General features: G+C 40.2%; 1 protein-coding gene across 1 annotated transcript in view; it reads right to left on the bottom strand.

Moving 5' to 3' along the window:
- The window catches only part of TMEM132C (transmembrane protein 132C), a gene marked incomplete at its 5' end in the record, with an annotated part of 92918 nt that extends 80913 nt beyond the window's left edge, over positions 1-12005 (bottom strand). Inside the window, one exon of the mRNA XM_010297184.1 lies at positions 11859-12005. Within this exon, the coding sequence (XP_010295486.1) occupies positions 11859-12005 (147 nt within the window). The remainder of the gene's footprint in view (positions 1-11858) is intronic.
- Positions 12006-19835: the final 7830 nt, after the last annotated feature.

Genomic DNA, 19835 nt, shown 5'->3' with positions numbered 1-19835 from the left:
AAGAAAACAGAAGGAAGAAGGATGTTGGAGCCTGCACATTGAGCAGGTCTAAAAAGAGGACTCTGAAAGAACGTGGGTGGGAAAACCTGAAGAAAACCACTGAGGGTTGCTGAAAGGTTTTTTCCATCTTCTGTCCTTTAGACAGCAATTAACTTGTGCTCAGTGGTGTGCATAGTTAGTAGTTGTATTCTTAAGCATATTTAGGATGTACAAGCTATTCTGAAGTTGTTCATCAAGAGCAGGACAGTGCTAATGGACAGTCTTCTCCAAACTTCACTGAATGCTGAATCAGGCTCCAAATTCAAAACCTGATTTCTTCTTCCTGTTCTGATAGCTAGGCATTAGCCCCTCTTAAAAAAGTGTAAGTTCTTCTATTGCCAATTACAGACATGTTCCCAAAACCAGTTATTGAGGTTTAGCACTCAAAGCCAAGTCAATGAAATCCGTATTGCTCTGGGAGCAGATAATGGTGAAGAGTTCACACTTTTCAAACATTTATAAGGTCAGAGCCTATTTATGTACAACATAACGCTTATCATGACATTTCTAGGTCAACTTTTCTAAGTAAGAGTATTGTTGGGAACAGCTTGTATTTACTATGCATTTAAATAGTATTCATCTGTAATGCATAGGTGTGTACTAGCTCGTTGTGAGGAAATCACAGCAGGTATAACCAAACTGTGGAACTACACAAGTATAGACAGCCGAACAGATATGCAGCAATGAACAAGATTTGTCTTTAAATATTCCTTCCCAGTCAGTCTCATTAAATTTCTGAACATTCCTCACGATAAAAATTGACAAATAGCATCTCCAAGTGGAAAGCCTCATCATCCTATTACCCTTTTTCAGAGATGACAAAAACACCATAAGAAATTATAATCAAATACAATTAAAACCTCTAAACCTAGCTGACCAATTGCTAAACTAACCAGAGATACTATATTCCTTTGGGGATTGTCAGTGGTACTTGCTGAGCTCTGATTTGGTTGAAATCTAGTAGTTACAATGGAATATTAATGCACACCACATACATCAGAAATTTCTTTTTCTTTGTACATTCCAGTGAACATTGTCACACAAGGAGCCGTAAACTATTTTGGGTAACAGAACAAACACTGACATTCTTGTTAGTTTGTCTATCAGCAACACTTTGGTTCACAGGGCACCTTGCTTTCAAGCCATACAATGGCATTACTAAATAAGCCATTCTCATTAAAAATAGTCGAAATAGGAATGAATTCAGTGGCTGAGGTCACTCAAAGTATTCTGACAGAGTCATTATTGAATTTCTACTCGTGTGATTACAAAGAGTGCATGCTCAGTCCATTAATTTGCATCATGGAAACTAAAAATCAATGGGGTGCTACTTAAAACTCCTTTTGTGTTAATTACCATCATGCATGCAGTATACACACGGAAGGGGAGCGTGTAAGCTGCTGTTCACAGCCTTGAACAGGAAAGAAATTATCTGGCAGTTGGACTAGATGATTCTTGTAGGTCCTTTACAACTGGCAACTATTCTAGTCTAGACTAGACTAGTCTAGTCTAGTTTTCTGAGGGGTATGTCAGAGATAAGGAAGGAGAGAAGAGTAAAAATTTAGTCCAAACTTGCGGTGAAATTCAGACTGCAAAGGAAATTTTGCCATTTGCTTCAATGAAGCTAAGGTTTCATCCCTGGAAATTTAACTGGAACCGAAATTGCTGGCAAGCAACCAGGAATTCAGCACTGATCTATCAAAAAAACCTCTACAACAAGCATCTCAGTTTTCTTTAGTAAACTTACCTCCCCATGAAACTACTAGCATGTTGGTAAAGTAGTAACAGGAAAGTTTTATGAGTTCTTCCTGAATGACAGTGGGACAAACTGGTATATACTGTTTTAGCAGACCTACACTGATGTGTACCAGTTGCTGACACTCCTCATTCTGACCCTTCAAAGTAATAAGGACACATCACAGATTTTTCCAGGAAAAAGTACTGAATTTCCTTGCTTAAGGAAAAAGCGCGTTCGAAAAACACTGGCAACTTTTGTATAATACAACTACTCTGATTTAATTTTTCATTCTTAATTTTGAAAGTGTTACCAAAGAATATGCTTACAGATCTGAAACATCTAGTATCACCTACTGAAAGAAACAGAACCCCAAGGGTCTTATTTAGCCGGGATTTGATGGACCACAGCCAAATTTTTTTGAGAACTCACAGACATCTACTGCATTTCAAAAGAACAGCCCACCTCTACCTTGTTCAATTGCCAGGAAACACACACTATCCTCCAAACACTTCCTATGTCCCCTCCAACCCACAAATTTATGTAACAAAAACCAACTCAAACCAGGTGATTCATACAAGCACTTGACGCAGCAAGACAAATTCTACACTGATTTACACTTAAGGGACTCTGGCTGCACAGCTCTGAAAAAAAAAAAAGGTTGCTTTTGAAAACGTCTGTATTTGCTGATATTCACCATGAAGTGACAGTGAAGAAAAGCAAGATCTTCCTTCATTTCCATAACGTGAAATACCACAGGTGTCCCTGCAGCCTGAACCATAGATAAATTATGACTTGCAAATGATGAGTTATAGAAGCCAATAGAGCAACTACTCCTTCTTGTGTAAGACAATTGTGTGTGGAGTACTGCAATGATCTCTGATGCAAGCTAGTTTTTTAGACTACAGTAGCCGCTTTGTCTATAATAGACAAAGATTTTTACTTTCCAAGCTTGTAAAAAAGCATGCATTATCTCTATCTACCATGTAAAATGTGCAGGGGGAATTGAATGGAATCCATCATAACAGAATGCAAGAAATCCTTGGTTTTGCTGAGTTGTGTTATGTCCAGCTTGAATTACATGAACTGTTGTGTTTGCTAACAGTGCTCATATGCTCTAAAGTGTATGCAGAACAATAATGATGCTGCTTCATTCAGTCTGAAGCACTGCTAACGTGGCCAATTAGTAGTTATGCAACGAATTAGTATTATCCCCATATCAGCCTGCAAAAGTTTCAAGCACGCTTCACACCAAAAAATGGATCCATTCAAAAATTTTCATGCAGACACACAGAATTAACCAGATATAGGAGATGACTATTATTAAGAGTAGGAGCCTTGTTATAGGCTATGACCCTGCTGCATATTATACAAATAGTGAACATGCTGCCTGCTTCAGCAAGCCTACCAGTATAACAGAGAGCAGAGGACAGACAAGAGTGCACGGAAATATTGAAAAAAATACTAGAGAGCTGTAGGAACAGAGCTATATTTGTAGCCCAGCTATTGCAAACATTTTTCTAAGAAGATAACCAGAAGAAGAGAGCAAGGTTTTCTAAGCCTGAGATGTGAGTGTCTCGGAGAAGCACGCACACCTGGACCGATGCGCTAACACGACCCGTCAGATCAGGTCAATTGTTCAGGTTCAGGACCTCATGCTGCTTTGGCATTCAAACCCATGTATTTGTCATCGCAGAACTGGATACCGCAAATCAGTTTAAACAAACATCTTATGGTTGTGTAAGGCATGATCCTGGTTTAAATTACAAAAGTGAGAATCAGTAGATTAATTTCATTCAACTCAGTGGAGCTAAACCAATGTAAAACTGGTGTTCATGAGACAACAGTTAAGTCTGCCAAGTGTTTATTGAAGACTCAACTTCCTCTATAAACCCTGTATTAATCATGTAAGTGATTTTAAGTGATAATTTTAATGTGCTTATAAAATTATTTTTTCATTACAACTATCTCCAAGCGGAGCATATGCGATAGACCTAATGGCAGAGGCTAATGAAATGCATTTAAACTCATCCTGAATTTTAAAAAGAGAGAAAAGAAATGATGTGTGTAAAAAACACCCGAGTTCTGTCATTCTATTATTTAGGCCTGGCGAGAGGTACAGCAACAAAAGACAGACAATGTGGTCTCTGGACAAAGAAGGCAGCAGGAGTAGTGTTTAACCACCCCTCACTGCAGGTATACAAGAAACACCACTTATTTAATTACATACCCAGGTCAACTGGGAATAGAACTTAACGATCAGAACCAAAGTGACAGCTGGGAATGGTGACTGGAGGGAGAGCTCTGCTACAAGCGGGCAGTAGGAGCCCACAGCACCAGCAGCACGCCATAAAATCCTCTGAGTCAGCAGTTACCATCAGCTGCTGGTTTTCTTACCAACCTTGCTTAACTTACAAGATTAACAACAAAGACTTAGCATCTATATAATAATTTTCCACCTGTCTCATAAAGGAATCGCCATTATTATGTAACAACAAAAAAAAAGAAACAGAGATTTTTATCTGTACTTTAAATAGGCAGTAAATCATCAAACTAAAATAACTTTGAGTGTAAAAGTAAATCTCAGTAAGCCAGTGCAGACACAAATGGTTCACCTGTCTAATATATCGTGCTTTGCCTAAGGAAATGTAAAGGTCTCAGATAAACGGTGATACTTTACCATCATCAGCTGGTTAGCTGCTACTGACCTGACAAAGGCATGAGATGGGAAAAATGTTTAAAATCATCTAATTGTCTTTTATGAGATTGTAGCCTATTTTCCAGAGGTCTCTCCTGACCAGTTTTAAGCATCTTGAGTTCAGAGGAGTTTTTTTATTACAAAATTCCTCAAGCAGCACTGGTGTAGAGAGCTTAACATGTGTGAGAAACATATTTCAGTTTGCTCCGCCGAATACTAACAAAGATCTTATTCACTTTATTCTAGAAAGGTTTGGCTTTTGGCTCTTTTTCCTAAATTTTCTTCGTTATTTATTGCTTGACTGATTTATTTCCTCTGCTGCGCAAGTTACAGAGGAAAGCAGAGTTGCTTGGCAGCCTGATGAGGTATTGCTGAACTCAGCTGTTTATGGCTTTCAGCAGATGTTTCTGCTTCAAAGACAGTGTGAGAAAAAAATACACATGCACAAAATTCCTCCCCCCCCAGTGCTACATCTTTTGTCTCTTATCTTCCGCTGCCTCCAAATCACAAGGAAGGCTGCATTACAATAGCTGCTAAAACATCCGAACCATGCCAGCTCTCACGGAAAAATAAGAGCGGACCTCACCCCAAATTAGAACTCACGATTTAAAGTGCAAAGATGAAAAACTAACAGAAGTATCAGTCCGTGAGTGTGCTGCATCAGAAGGATATTTTCACAGACAAGCTTGCGATGAATTACAGCTTGTTAAAATGGAAAGCAATAGCGCTCGCTGTGTGCAAGAGGCAAGAACACAGCAGCTCTCGGCAGAAGATGCAAGTAGAACAGCCAGCCTTTCCGACTGCATATTCCAGGAGCTCTGCAAAACACATGCTTAGACATAAGTAAAAGGCTGAAAAGTAGACCATATGTTTTCTAGTCACTCTCTGAGAAATGCTTACTTTGTCAGATATCAAAACATAATTTCACCCTGGACATCAGGAATTACAGTTATTATTGAACCCGTCTCTCAATTTGGAATGGATGTAAACCTGTTGTCCCATTATTCCATGATTGTACATCCTATTCTATTTAATGTGTGGGGCTCTGCTCTATTTACATAATAATGAAATAAAACAATATATCCAATCTGACAGGAAAGCAGGGGAGGCACTGATGGCAGCTTTCTCAGCAAGGCTGGGTTATTGCATGCATCGGTTAAGCCTCCAGCATTTGGTTTTGATAAGCACGTAAAAAGTTTTCCCAAACTATACAGATTTGCTGAGCAAACAAATTTGATGCTTTCATTTGGGCAAGAAATATGTGAAGAATGACCTTTTTCTTGGTGCTTCAGCCCTTCTGCTTCCCAACAGACCCAGGAACTCCAAAGTAGACAAAAAATACAAAAAATTAATTTATTGCAACTGGGCTGGAACTTGTGTAGAGATCATGGATAGATCTCATTTCATGCATTTTGTTATCTCATCTCTATTAATTAATTTATTTTCTTGGAGAGAAAACTCATGGGAATGCCTTACTCCTTGGCTAATACTATGTTGTTATCTATAAAGACTAATGTAGTATTTTTTGAATGGTCAGAACCGAGTCTAACACTGATTCTGTTGAAATGTGAAATGAAAATTCATTTCAACGGCTCCTAACAAAGATCTCTTGGCTTTCAAAAATCTCATCTTAGATTATAACATCTTGATGTGAATTTCAAACAGAAGAATGTTGTGACATACCTAATAAAGAAAATACTTTCAGTTTGTATCTTCTGCAACACTTGTGCAGACCCTCTTGGTTTTCTGACTCAGCCTTTATCTGATAGAAAGCAGCTATTTATGCTGATGACAGGTTAAACACAAATTTCTATTGAAACCATTGCCTAGTAATAGTGTTGTTGGATTATGGTAGGGCCAACACTCTAGTTACGGATCAGGGCCTCACCGTGGTAAGTGCTAGATGAAAACTAGACAGAGGTATGTTGTTGCCATGACAATTGCTATAGTTATCTCAAATTTGATCTTTCTGAACTTGCATTACTGAAAGTATTGAAAAGAAAGGGTCCTTCAGCCTCGGTGAGAGTCCTTGTCCATGAGGGCTCCCATGGAATTCACTTTTGCTTAATGCAAGTGAGGGCTGCCCATTAAGTCGAAACCACTCAGGATTCATATGGTTCAACATGTTGCCCTGCTCCCGCAAGTACCCAGTAAGACAGCAGGGTGTAAGAAACAAATACTTGCTCTCAAGACAGTCTGTGCAGACACTTGCTTAGACACTGCAGCAGACAGAGCGAGCGAGGCAATGGAGCATCCACCTCCTTCCTGCAGGCAGCCTAATCCTCAAAGAGGCACAAGAGACATTCTTCATCTTTCCTCCCGTCCCAGCTCGCGGCTTTGATAAACACTCCTGACATTCAAAGCAGCAAAAGAGGAGCCATATGAAAGGCTCCTTTGGGAAGCAACCTTCTAACCCTAGTCTTCTGTGCCCTAGAAAAGATATTGTTACAAGGCACAGCTGGCTGATCCTCCACCATATGTGCAGATGTCCAGTGTATCTCTGGCACCCACACCATCCGCTGGAGACATCTGTGCCCTAATTTGACCTGAAGCAGGCATCCTTACATAAAGAGAAATCTTAAAATGCAAAGACAGAAGGCAGAGATAAATTATTTGGGAAATCAGATGAGAAAGGGTGGAGGGAAAGGATCTTTAAAGCAGTAGGTGAAGGCCTAGCTGTATTATTCCCAATACTGTTATTGACAGCTACATGCATACATTCCCATGTGTCATTCTAAACAGACAGATGCCCATCACAGGAATGACTCACTTTGGAAGTTCTGAGGGTTGCGCAGGTAATTTGCCATCAGCCTAAAAGACTGCACCTAATTTGCACCAACATATGCATGGTGCTTAAAACAAAATACTCAGGAGGCCATAATGCTTGTTCATATGTGACTTTCTCATAAATGAATGGAAATTGTTTCTGTTTGGGGCTTCAATGGGAAAAAAAATCCACTGCTAATGTCTTCCTCCCAAAGTATCTCTACAGTTCGTACAAATCAGTTTCTGCAGACACAGATGTGACCTTCTGAAGACGTATACAACTTCCCAAGCACCTACTACTATAGTAGTGGCATGTGCCATTTCAGCTCTGATCCTGCCTCAATTATCAGTCAGAAGGATAAACAACTGTAATGAAAAAATCCTGACCCAGGAGCACCAAACCTCCGAGTTCTTGTGAAACCCAGTGTCCTCTGCTCAGACTGCAAAGTTTTGAGGTCAGCAGGCACCGCTGCCACTCTGCTGAGCTCTGCAAACCACTCTGACCCAAAACTGTGCCAGGGAAAGATGACCCAGATTCTAAAAAAATTAATAATACTCTGCTCATAATGTGCGAATACTCTTCTCTTTGTCCATGCATTGAGCACAGACTGACTGTCTTCAGGTATGGCCAGACACACACACCACACAGATAACAGTTTTTCAAGTTTAAGGCATGTTGTACATACACGCTTTACTTCTGTTTTTCAGTCACAAAAGAGTTCCCTTCACTGACATCCCTTGGCAGCATATGGTGCCGCCAGACAGAGGAGGGACCTGCACAGAATTGTGACGGCTTTTTTGCTTTCCTCCATGCCCTGATGAAAGGAAACACAGCCCAGTAACATCATTAGCTGCTTCCATGTGAATGCAATTGTACCCAGACAGTGTTAAAAAATCCCAACAAACAACTAGAAAAATGTGTGCGCGTGTGGCGGGGGTATAAGTGATTGTGACACAGTCTGAAACATAAACATAACATCTGGAAGCACTCTTCCCGAGTCTGCCTCTTTATCAGACAGATGGCTGGAGAGCTGTAAGCCCACGGGCCTCTCAAAAGGTTCAAGGCCAAGAGGATAAAGTGCTACATCACAGCAGTTTTCCATTATGCCAGTTTTTCTAAACGTCTCTCCATTCTCCCACACTCAGTTTCTCTACCCGGCTGACAGACATCAAAAGCACTGGGTGACTCCATTCCGCTGCAAACGAAGTACAACATCCATAGGCAGAAACATCAGCCCAGGAACAGACTGAAGGCAGCTTGCTCCAGCCCACTTCCAGGTTTGCAGGAGCAAGAGGAGTTAGGCCTAGATTAGCCCCAGTCGCTGCTTCTTGACACCACAGTTTTAGGATGCTCTGGCTTTGGCAGAGAAGCCAGCTTAAGAAATTCCCCTAACCCTCCTTGCTTCTACCTTTAATCCATCTCTCTCATCCCCACAGCTGACAGCATACCAGCTGGTGGAGGTATGCTATTAAAAAAAAAGACAATGAAAATTACTTAGGTTAAAAATAACCCTCGCTCTGTCTTGGAACAGCTCTTATACCCTGTGGTGGCAATCCAGAATAAACTACAGAGCAAATACGAGCCCTTTCACAGAAGCTGTTCTCAGGGTAGATGCGGTACACATCATAAATCAACCACACAAGCCTTAGGCTGGAACCAAACAGAGGCAAGATTACAATATGGAAATGGTTATAATAGTAACCAAAAATATCTCTTCATTTACCCTGAGGACACATTTCAAACCTACCAGCTTTCCTCCAGAAACGAAAAACAACAAGGGAAAACAAATGACCAAGCAAGAGTCTAAGACTTGTTTTCACTAATCAACACTTGTTATCCTCATCAATAGCTACTTGAATCTCAGCACAAATTGCATTATGAGGCACACAAACACTGCTGATTTCAAGCTGTTTTCAGTTACTTGCTATAGTGGTAAAGTCTTTCTGAATAAATCTAAGTTAAGAAGCGATAGCTCTTGGCTTTAGCAGCACAAATACAAAGAGAACAAATATTACTTAAAAAAGTAAAAAAGCGTGACCCACTTAAATTCTCAAGATTTAACTGTAAACAATTATTGATGCGATGTAGCTAAAATATGTCCCTTTTTATTATTTATATAATGTGAAAGCTATATTAGCTGCTAAGTGGTGTTGCATTAAGATATAAACTGCTTGTTTCAAAGTGCTTACAATGTAATTGTATCCATACACTAACAATAGTAGAAACGTGCAAGAAAAGAAAAGCAACGTGGCAATGAAAATGAGTAGTTGTATTGAGTACGGGCACTTGTTTCCAGGGATATGAAGGGGAAAGAGGGCAATGGTACTCCATGGTGCGTCAGGGAGATTCCCGAGTAAATGAGAGCACACAGAGAAAGGGCAGAATTTCCTGTTCACGTGCTTAACAACTCAATACATCACTCTCTGCAGTATGACCAGAATGAATCCTCGATGTAGGTTTATCTGGCTACACAAAATAGTTTGTAGGAGGCAGCACTCCAATGCAATTCTCCTGATGAGAATCAGCTGGGGACATGTGACAATACAAGGGGAGAGCCAAATTACTCCTGTTGGTTGCAGCAGAGTGACAAGGCACAACTGTAGAAGACCCTTCACCCTCCTTTCCTGCTACCTGATTCTCTGAGCTGTGCTAGAAATGGTCATGTAAAGAAAAATAACATGGGAAAAAACATACTACGATCTTCTTGAATGCTTTATAAACATTCACACAGCTTGTCAAGAACTACAAACTTTAATTTACTTGCTTTTCAGAAGCTCTTCTGCAAAGACAGTGGAACTCTGCTTAAATTAACCAACATATTTATGAGTTGGCTGAGTGTGCTGCAAGAGAAGATTAGCCTGTGTTGATGCTGGAACTCCAGAACAGTACCTCACACCTATGCTGACCTTGCTACAGAACCGCACATCACCCAAATGAACTGCACTGCTCAACTACCCTGAAAAAGCTGGTGGCAGCACAGAAAGATCCCATCAGGGACTTGCAATTCTGAACCAAATTAAATTAGCTTAATAGAATATTTGTGCTCTGCACAGAGGGCTCCAAGTGACACTTAGAAACTCAGTAATGTAATGCCCACTGCACTGTATGCTTTCCCACTGGGATCTCAGTACACACATGCCCAGGTTTCCCTATCCCTGTATCCTTGTACACAAACATTTCATTCAAGCCTAGGTTAGTCATGCTTTCAGAAGACAGAGACTATTTACGTACACAAATGAAAGAGGCCTTAATTAAAGCATTGACTTTTATTTGCATAATTAGTGCTAAAAATATTTTATGGGTTAATTAGACTTTATGCAAATTTGATTGAGAAGATTTAATTTGGGGTTTGATAACCTGACTATTTAGTTGCGCAGTTGCAAATACACTCAGTTACATGCTGTTCTAAAGCCATGTCCTCCCTTTCAAACGGTTTTATTTTTTACTTCTGGCAGGCTCAAATGATATATTTTTCCTTTCGCTTTACCCACCCCCACAAACTCTCCACTGAAAATCTCACTAACTGCAATGATATCAAATGTAAATACATTGAACCAGTGAGCTGCTCATGACAACAGAAATTTCCACACTTTAAAGCAGTCTAATATTTCCCAGGCACTCTGACGGGGCACAGAATACAAACATTAAAATCTGCTCAGGTTTTCTGTGCCTGAAGATAGTACAAACCGACTGCATGGGAAAGCAATAACCAACCCAGCATCCACCGAAGATTTTATGATACTCTTCAATAAGCCCAGGTTTGAGGCTAATAATAACTGCAGAGCTAGGGAAGCCTTGCTCGAACTCCACAATGAAAATGCTCTGTGTGAACTAATGTATAGCAGTGTTGTGCGAATTCATTAAGATGATACTCAGTAAGAGCAAAATAATTTCCACCAAAAGCAGCAATACATAACTATGTGTTACAGAAGACAATCATACTTACTGAACAAGCACTGCTTTTACGTCTGTGGAACAACCAAGCTTAGCCTCAGTAGAAACATACTAAACAGGAACACAGGCACTGGCAGGCCAGTTGATACCAGTGCTCCCAGGAGTGCACTGCTCTGCCTCTGACAGTGTATGGCTTAGCACAGGAACCTCCAGTTCTGGAAGAAGGAACCATTTGCAAAAGGAGATTCTGCTGTATTATATACAAGACACTAAATACTGAAAGGTTTGAATTATCCTGTACCAATGCTTGAAAGTTAGAGCAGTTCACTGTGGAAGAATTCATTGCTTGCTTGATGAACCAAGCACAGAGGCTGTGGTATGTTCAGAGAAACAAGGTCAAAACTATCAAGGCAAAAAATTATGTTCAGTAAAAACTTTTAAAATTAAGGATATTCATATCCATGCCAAAATCCCCCTCATCCCCCCCAACATAGGCCTATTCTATTCATTTTTTAATTTAAACTGATGAATTTTATTATCTGAAACTGAGATGCCCTGTTATAGATCAGCAGATGGTACCGCAGTTAACGTAAGTGTCTCCAGATTTCCAGGCTACAGGTTTAATAGCTATGAGTAGTGGTAATATAAGCCCTAAGTCTTTCAACCAATGAATGGTATCATGGATATAAATGAGTTTAATGTGCCGAGAATATGAGGTTTCATACCTGTTCCTTGAACTTGGTGCTATCCTCTGACAAATAACTGTTGTGGTTGAATGCTTTCCACCATTCCCCACCTCTTGTTTCACGTCCCACTGTCGGGGGTCACTTGTCTTTGCACTGAGAATGTTTACACCTTTCTTCACCTTTGCCCTGTTGGAAACAGCAATTGTAAAAAGTTTACAAGAGAGTCATTCAGGACTGTGACCTTCCAAATGTGGCTCAGGCATGGAAAGCTCAATATATCAGTTTTAAGCTAACTACTATGTATGTTTCTAATCCATCAGGAAATGAGAGTGGTATCATGAATGCAGATCTAAGGCAACATATCACTTTTTTGGACAGAGCCAGCTAACTGCGTGCCTTTATCCGTTCTGCCAGCAGCAGGCTGGAGATATGACTAAAGGGCTGCTTAACTTCACACCATCAAAATACATTCACCATGGCCTCTACTCAGCAGGAATTGGCTTCACCATAGCAAAGAGGCTAACGCATGGTAAAAAGATCATGTTTTTCTAAAATACTTATGCTACACAAAATGTTAGTTATTGAGCAGAAACCATCATCTAACAAGCCGTTGATATCTTCTTGAACATTTACGAGGACTCATCACCTAAGTTCCTTGGAAACACTCATCTTTTTGCATCTTTAGACACTAAAACACTTTAAAAATGTAGTCATGAATGATGGAGAGTACTTGTCTTCTCCTTGCAGTTTTTCAACAGTGAGACAAAACACAATCAATTTAAGGCATTGAAAAAGAAAACCTTTTTTCTCAGCATAAAAGCGTAAGTGCTTAATTCTCTCATTTGTAACACAAACCTGATGCACCTCTAATGCCTTCAGTTGAATTACTCAGAAATGAAAACAGAAGAAGTAAAGGGAGAATCAAATCTGTTACTGAAGGTTCATTAAAGCTCTAAGTCCCATTAAGTTTTCCAGCATATTACAGTTCAAATAAATGAATAATAAATAAACATTTCATTAATAAGAAAATACTACCACTAATCTTGAGATCTGTATAAACCCATCTGTATGTTTTGGGTAGCATGTATTTTAGGACATGTTTGGATGTATTTTAGGATACCGTTATTTAGCAACTGGAGAGAAGTAAAAGCTGATCATATAGACACTTTGTTCAGCTGTTCCTTGAGATGGACTCTGAAATGGCATAACACCAAAATGAGTTTCCTCATGTTTGGATTTTCAACAGAATTACAACTTTGTCAGCAGCTGCAAATAGCTCTTTCCACCATGTAGCTTGACACAGTCAATACCTGGGCTCCTGTTAATTAGGACGGACATTTTGTATGGCCAAAGGTAGTGGTAAAATACACTGCCAGGGGATGACAGACCATGGCTACAATGCCATTTTGTTAATTAACTACAGTATGGGGCATTAAGTTGAGTGGTTTTCACATATGCCATTATATAAAGCCCATTAAAAAAAAAAAAAATCCATCCCAGGGTAAAATAGGTTACGTTTAGTGAGAAAAATCAATGTTGTGATTGCACTTAGCACTGGCATTAGGGTATGAACACCCAGAAGATTGAACTTCCTAAATAAATATGCAGAAGCACAATTTGCAACTCTCCCTCTAAAAAGGACATTGAGTTTTATATAACAAGGTCAATGAATGAATCAGAATTAAGTCAGATAGTACTGAGCCCCATACATTTTTAAATGCAGTCTGTACACATATGCTACAAATGTTTTCACTTAAATTTTTACTTACTCAGTGTTTGAGTGCTAGCAAGGAAAAGCCTATTTAATTCGTTACCAAAGATTCATTGACCTTGTTGTATGCTTGTGATTAAATATTAATTTTTTAAATCAATAGTGCCAACCTTGTACCTAAAAATTTGTAAGTTATACTACCTCAATAAATCCTGAGACCAAGGACCTGGAGGCCAAAATGCTTGCCAGTCTCCTGTATTTACCCACCTAATCTATGCAGTACATATACATTTACCATGTTTACTTAAGGAAGGCAGGTATGGTGACAATAGAGAGATGACAAACAGCTAAAGTACTCCAGGTTTCCTTAGTGTGCCATCCTCCACTCCAATTCAAAAACTCTCCCCTTTGCCATGTCTGCTTATTCATGGGTAGATGGTTGTCCTCATACAGAGGCTTTTCTGCACAGCTCTACAACCTGAAAGTATCCACCAGCCATAACTTGTCAGCTTGGACTTCCACCCAAAGTGGAGTAAATATCTTCCTCTCCAACGTTATTCTAGACAATTAGTGTATTTACCACAGGAGTCACTAAATTGCTTCCGTCACGTTGGCTGTGTGGTCTCCATGGTAGGAGTAACTAAACCAAGGCCCCAAGTCTGCTGCTCAGGAAACTCACCCTTTCCTTTTTCTGTACCTAAAACACAGACCCTGCTAAGCAAACCACCTACATATGCACGGACCTTATGGGCAGCAGCTCATTTATTTGAGTTTGATTGTCTATGTGCTGAAATGTAAGCACAGTTTTTGATCTTTTGACAAAAGCAGACCTTGCAATGGAAAGATGAAAGACAGACCATCATTAAGAATGGCGCAGAATATCAGAGGTCAGCTTCAATGCCACACTGGATAGAGGACTCCATTTGAACGGGTGTTTGAAGCTTTATGAACACATGGTAGCCAGAACAGTGAAAGACTTTCTTGCTTGAACTTCTACGGTTATTAATTCATAGCACAGGAAACCTCTGCCTCAGCTCTGTCTCAAAATAACTGTCCCGCTTTAAATCTCTCAAGTGGAGAACTAAAACATTTTGCTGGCATGCAGAGCAAGCAGCATCTCAAAGACATTACAGAAGAAGTCTCCAGCAGTTTACCTAGAAATCATCACTTAATTTTTGTCAAGACCAAGTAAAAATATTTACTTACACAATCTCACAACAAATACACTTGTGTAAATGTTCAATTTCCAAGCAAATAGTTCATTTCCAAATAGAAGCTTTGAGTTGTATACAAAGATTTCCATTTATCACCTTAGCTTCCTAACACATCAAACTTAGAAATGATGCTTCTAATTAATACATTCTGATAAACTACAGTAGAATCTAGCTGTTCCATTTCACTGTCCTCAAATTACAAGAAAACTTAGCAGTATTTAGATGTTACACTATACAGCTGATAAAGACAGTAATTGAAAGGCAACTAATGAGCAACAGCCAGAGCTGAAGATGTGACTTCTGATTTCAGGAGCTGAAATTATAGTTTTCTATTTAAATTTAAATTTTAATCTTGCATAACTGCTATGGCCATGGAAGGGTTCTGCCGCCTGCAGCAGTGCTACAGGGAGGGCAGACTGCTGGGTACTCCACACAGTTCTTCACATGCTATATGATTTTGCTGACGTATGCTAGTATTGGACAGCATCACCTCTCTTATTCCAGAGAAAGTCATCCTCAAAGCACAGGTCCAAGCGGGGCTGCATTGCCTGGGTGTGCTGTGACACAAGTAAGTCACCTACCAGCAAAGGAAGAGTCTGAAGTTACGGGTACGTAACACCACATGAAGCTGATTAGGAGCCCCTGGCTCTACAGGGGACTCCCATATTTTCTGTAGCCTGGAACATCCAGCTGACTCACTGGTGAGAAAAGTTGGTAGCCTTAATCAGCCTGGGTGGCTCACTGCAAGATCAGATAAGCAGCAATGTCAGTGCCAGGGAAGCACAGAAGCATGAAGTGAGGCATGGAGACACAGACCAGGGCGATACCCTCAGCAGCAGCAGGTACCTTTTCTGTGGGTTAGCAGCATTGTCAAACTGCACCCCAACAGAAAGTTTACACAGTGGCTTGGGTAGACAAGGCTGCACTACAGAATAAAAAGCTAAATCGATACTAAATTCCTATAATCAGCTACCTCCATAATATCTGGAATAGTTTTCCAGACACTAAACCTTCTGGATCCTGTTAAGAGTTTTTGTTTTCAGAGGGTTATACTGAGCTCTGCATCTTCTGTGCTCCTCATAAATGCCATGCTATTCTCAGCATGCTGTACTTTGATCTGAGCGCAGTCTGGTTTTAGATCAGTGGCCACTGCTTTGTACAGACAGCCTCTTCAGCTCAAATCTGTTGTCCAAGCTGCTGTGCTGGAAAACTTCTCTTTAGGAAGTATTTGAAACATAAATGTTAGAGACAGATGCAGGTTCAGTCTAACCGGGGGGATCGGCTCACCTGTATGGTAGTCCCTGGGTCACACGAGCCGAGTGTGGGCATGCCGTACCTCCCCATGCTGGGCGAGGGACAGGACGCTGGTGCTAAATCCTCTGCATTTCCGAACATAAATCCCCATGTTTATATGTCAAGTTGGTGTTTCAACTTAACAAATACTGACCCCTTTTGGTCAGTCGTCTTTGGAGCCTCAATGCTTCTTGCAACTCTTTACTAATCCTCCCTTAGTTGCCCAGAGTAGTAGAAGCCCTTGACATTACTAACGGTAAAGGTCACATTGTAAGAAATTATTTTACTGTATCTCCCCAAACCCAGGGAGCCTCTCCTGGCGGGCTGCACTTTACAGTAAGTCTCTAACCTTCCCGAGTTCTGCCAAAAAAATTTCAACTTCTTCCTGCCTTGATTTAAGTTCACTCCTTTCCTTCTTTGTTCCCAGAGTAAATCAGGAGATTAAAGCCAGCTGCAGGAACCCATAAAACCCAGGCAGGAGACTAACCACAGCAATTAAGCAAGAATTGTTTTATTAAGTAAATCTTTTTCCTTTCATCTTTCATGGAATGAGTTGCTAGATCTCGCCGCAGCTCTGAACGAACAGGACAGACATCTGCCTGGCAAAACAATATTCATTAAAAGCCTCATTGCTGGCCTTAGTTGAAAAGCCAAAAGCAGAACAGAAGAATATGACCTGGTTAGCCAAGTTGACCTTTCAAATATGCTCCTTTAATTTGCAAAATACATGGACAGAGTAAGTGCGATTAAGCGGCTACAGCTCTGCTTAAGGAATATGGGAGATCAGGTATCAGCTCCAGGCTTCCTGCGGGACTCCGCACAAGCCAAAGGAGCCCCGTTTGCCTCCGTCCTACTCTAGCAAGCAGATTTCCACGAGGGCTTCACATGACCACCTCTTTGCTACAAGAGATTTTCATTTACAAGCTATATGCACTGGTAAGCAGCAAAAGAGAGTCCCATCTCAACCAGAGAATTGAGGTACTAGTTTCATTAGGTAATAAATTACTGCTGACAGCAGTATCTCAGATTCGGTTCCCATTAAGAAGGCTAGTCCAAAGTGCCATCCATGCAAGAATTTTCTTTTCTTTGATTTCTAGATTTACAGCATGGGCTAATCATTAGTAAAAGTGAAGATGTTGCTCCTTAGAGCATCCTTTCTCCTTCAGGCATTTTCTTTCTCATGAGGTATCCAGAAAATGCCTTCAGGAAACAGCTTTTGTAAAAAAGGGCAAACACCCTTTAAAACGTCAAAACAGCCAATCTAAGTATTTAGTCCTTGTTCTTCTCTCCTTCCCCTTTTCCTTTCACTTCTTAGAATGCTGGTCTATTTGAAACAACCTCAAAAAAAAAATGCCATGTCAAACAAAAAAATTTGAAATATTTTACTTTGAAATTGCAGTAATCAAATCCTTAAAAATCTCCAAGCCACAATGCTTAAGCTTGAATAGAAGTCTAATTTTGCGAGCAGATTTCAGTATTTCTGAAACCGCCTCTATCAGCTGAATTGGACTGAATTCAGCTTCGCCAAAACTGCGTATTTTTGTGACTGTCCATCAAAATTATATAAATTTCTTCCATTGCCGCTGAGGAATACTGGGATCCGAAATTGCTCAGGGGTTGTTCTTCTGTAGTGTTTCTTACATAACTGAAATTCCCTGAGACCCTGGGAAAATCAGCTGTCTCTTATTTCAATGGGAATAGGCGCTTCCTATCCCTTAGGAAGCCTTGAAGAGCTCAGCTGCAAGGCACGAAGTGGATGCTGTCAGCTGTATTTTTTTTTTTTTTCCCTCCAGAAAAGAAATCTAATGTGCTTTGGGATGTTCCGGTGACAGAGTTCTTTGGTTTGGGCTGATTTCTGTGGTTAACTCTTTGTTAGCATTACCAGTCCTCTTGAGGTGTCAGGTATCCCATTATTTATTTTAAAAGAAAAGGAAAGAGAGATGCTTTCGGTAAAGCTTGGATACCACTACTTAAGCCACAGAGACAGCTATTTAATCTCCTAATATATCTCCTGGCAAAACTGCTTTCTCCAGCACTGAATGTTAATGGCACTAGTTAAGGGATTACAGGAAAGGCAGGAGGAAAAACCCCATTTTTTATATATATATACACACATATATATATAAAAAATTAAAAAAAAAATAAAAGCAGGAGGGAACTACACAACACAGAGAATATGGATTTGTCTTCCAAGCTGAGAGGAAACCCAGTCTGAATTTACAACCTGCTAACATTCTGCCTCCAGCAAAGATAAACACTGTAAACTCCTGACGTTCACAGAAGCTGTCACGGAGCTGCTACTGCATTTAGCTCCAGCTCATCCTCCTTTCAGAGAAACAATCACATTTCAGCCCAGATATTACTGAGGGGTTCTCAAATCAACTGGTCGGGTTGAGTATTTAAACCTGAAGCAGGCTCATAGGAGCTCAAAACATACGGGAGCTCTTGCAATGGCTGCCAGAAGCTCTACTTGCCCTCTGCCTTGGCTACCTGCATTTATGGGGCCACTGAGGTGGCAAACCCACTGTTACTGAGCTCAAATTATCAGAGCAGTAACAAGATAGAAGACAAGATGGCTCAAAGTAGAAGAAAGCAAAATCATGCTCCAAATAACTCAAGTTCAGCATACACCTTCCTTTTCTTAATTCCTCAATCCATAGCTTCAAGAATTTCTGTGGACATAGCAGTTATCAACAACTCCCACAGTTTTATGTGAAGTATTGCAGGGTTTAGATTTTTTAGCCTCAGCTCCCAGAGTCATTTGGAAGGAATCTTCACAGCTATTAAGAAAAGGAGAAGAGGGAAAACTGAAAGCAGAAGAATAAGTGTTTTCAATAACAAGAACCCCATATTTCTTCTTTTTTTTTAATCCTCAATATTTTTGTAACACTTGAGGTTGGCATCACAAAACACAAAAATCCGATTAGGAAGGATGGAGATCCCCTTGTGCTAAGCACTGTCCAAGTACAGTGCAGAAAGATCTCCTTCTCCTCAGAGTTTACAATGTAAGTATTAACCAGCAGATGGGAACATATAATTTGGGAGTACAAAGCCACAGGGGACAAGACTACTCTTTTCAACCTCCTTTTCATTGCCCTTGACCTGTAACTCATGGAATCGGCAAAAAATCTGGGTTCACAAGAAATGCAAGGGAAGCTCTTACTGAGAATACCAAAGTCTTACAGTGCCCAAGAGGTGTTTCCAGCAGTGCTTTAAAACTGTTGTCCTCCTCATACGAAGCATTTTAGATGCTTAACCTTAGCAATTTAGGGGACAGTCTGGGTTCTCAGTTTTCTATGACTTACCCTTTCCATTTCCTTAAAGAGTGAATGAGTAGAAAGGTTCTTTTATAATTGGAACTCAAAACAGCCAACGGGTACAAGTCAAAGATCCATCTCACTGTCTCTGCAAGGAACTGAAAGAAGTTGATGCATAATCACATCTAGGTAAAGTCCCTGAAAAGTCTTTGCTACAGGATCAGTATCTGAGTGAACACTCATTTATAAATTCCTTATATGAGGAAACATTGGACACCACACTGTCTGCTCTTTGTTGAAAAGTGAGTTAGAATAAGCATTGGTCTCACACCAACACACACTTGCAGAGAGAGCCAGAATAGAGAGACTGAGATGAGTGTTGAGTAAACAAAAAACCTATCAGGGTGAATCCAGACTGCAGATTCAGCTGCACACGGTAAATACAAGCACACTGCCTCCACAGATCTATCTTATAGGACCAGAGACACGTTTTAGATGAGTAAATGCTTTGAGATTATATTCCCTACTACATGGGGGTTCT

Source organism: Phaethon lepturus, unplaced genomic scaffold (assembly GCF_000687285.1).
Source record: "Phaethon lepturus isolate BGI_N335 unplaced genomic scaffold, ASM68728v1 scaffold9951, whole genome shotgun sequence".
Classification (NCBI taxonomy): Eukaryota; Metazoa; Chordata; class Aves; order Phaethontiformes; family Phaethontidae; genus Phaethon; species Phaethon lepturus.
Note: the sequence above shows the minus strand (reverse complement) of the source record. Positions and strands in the feature narration are given on the sequence as shown.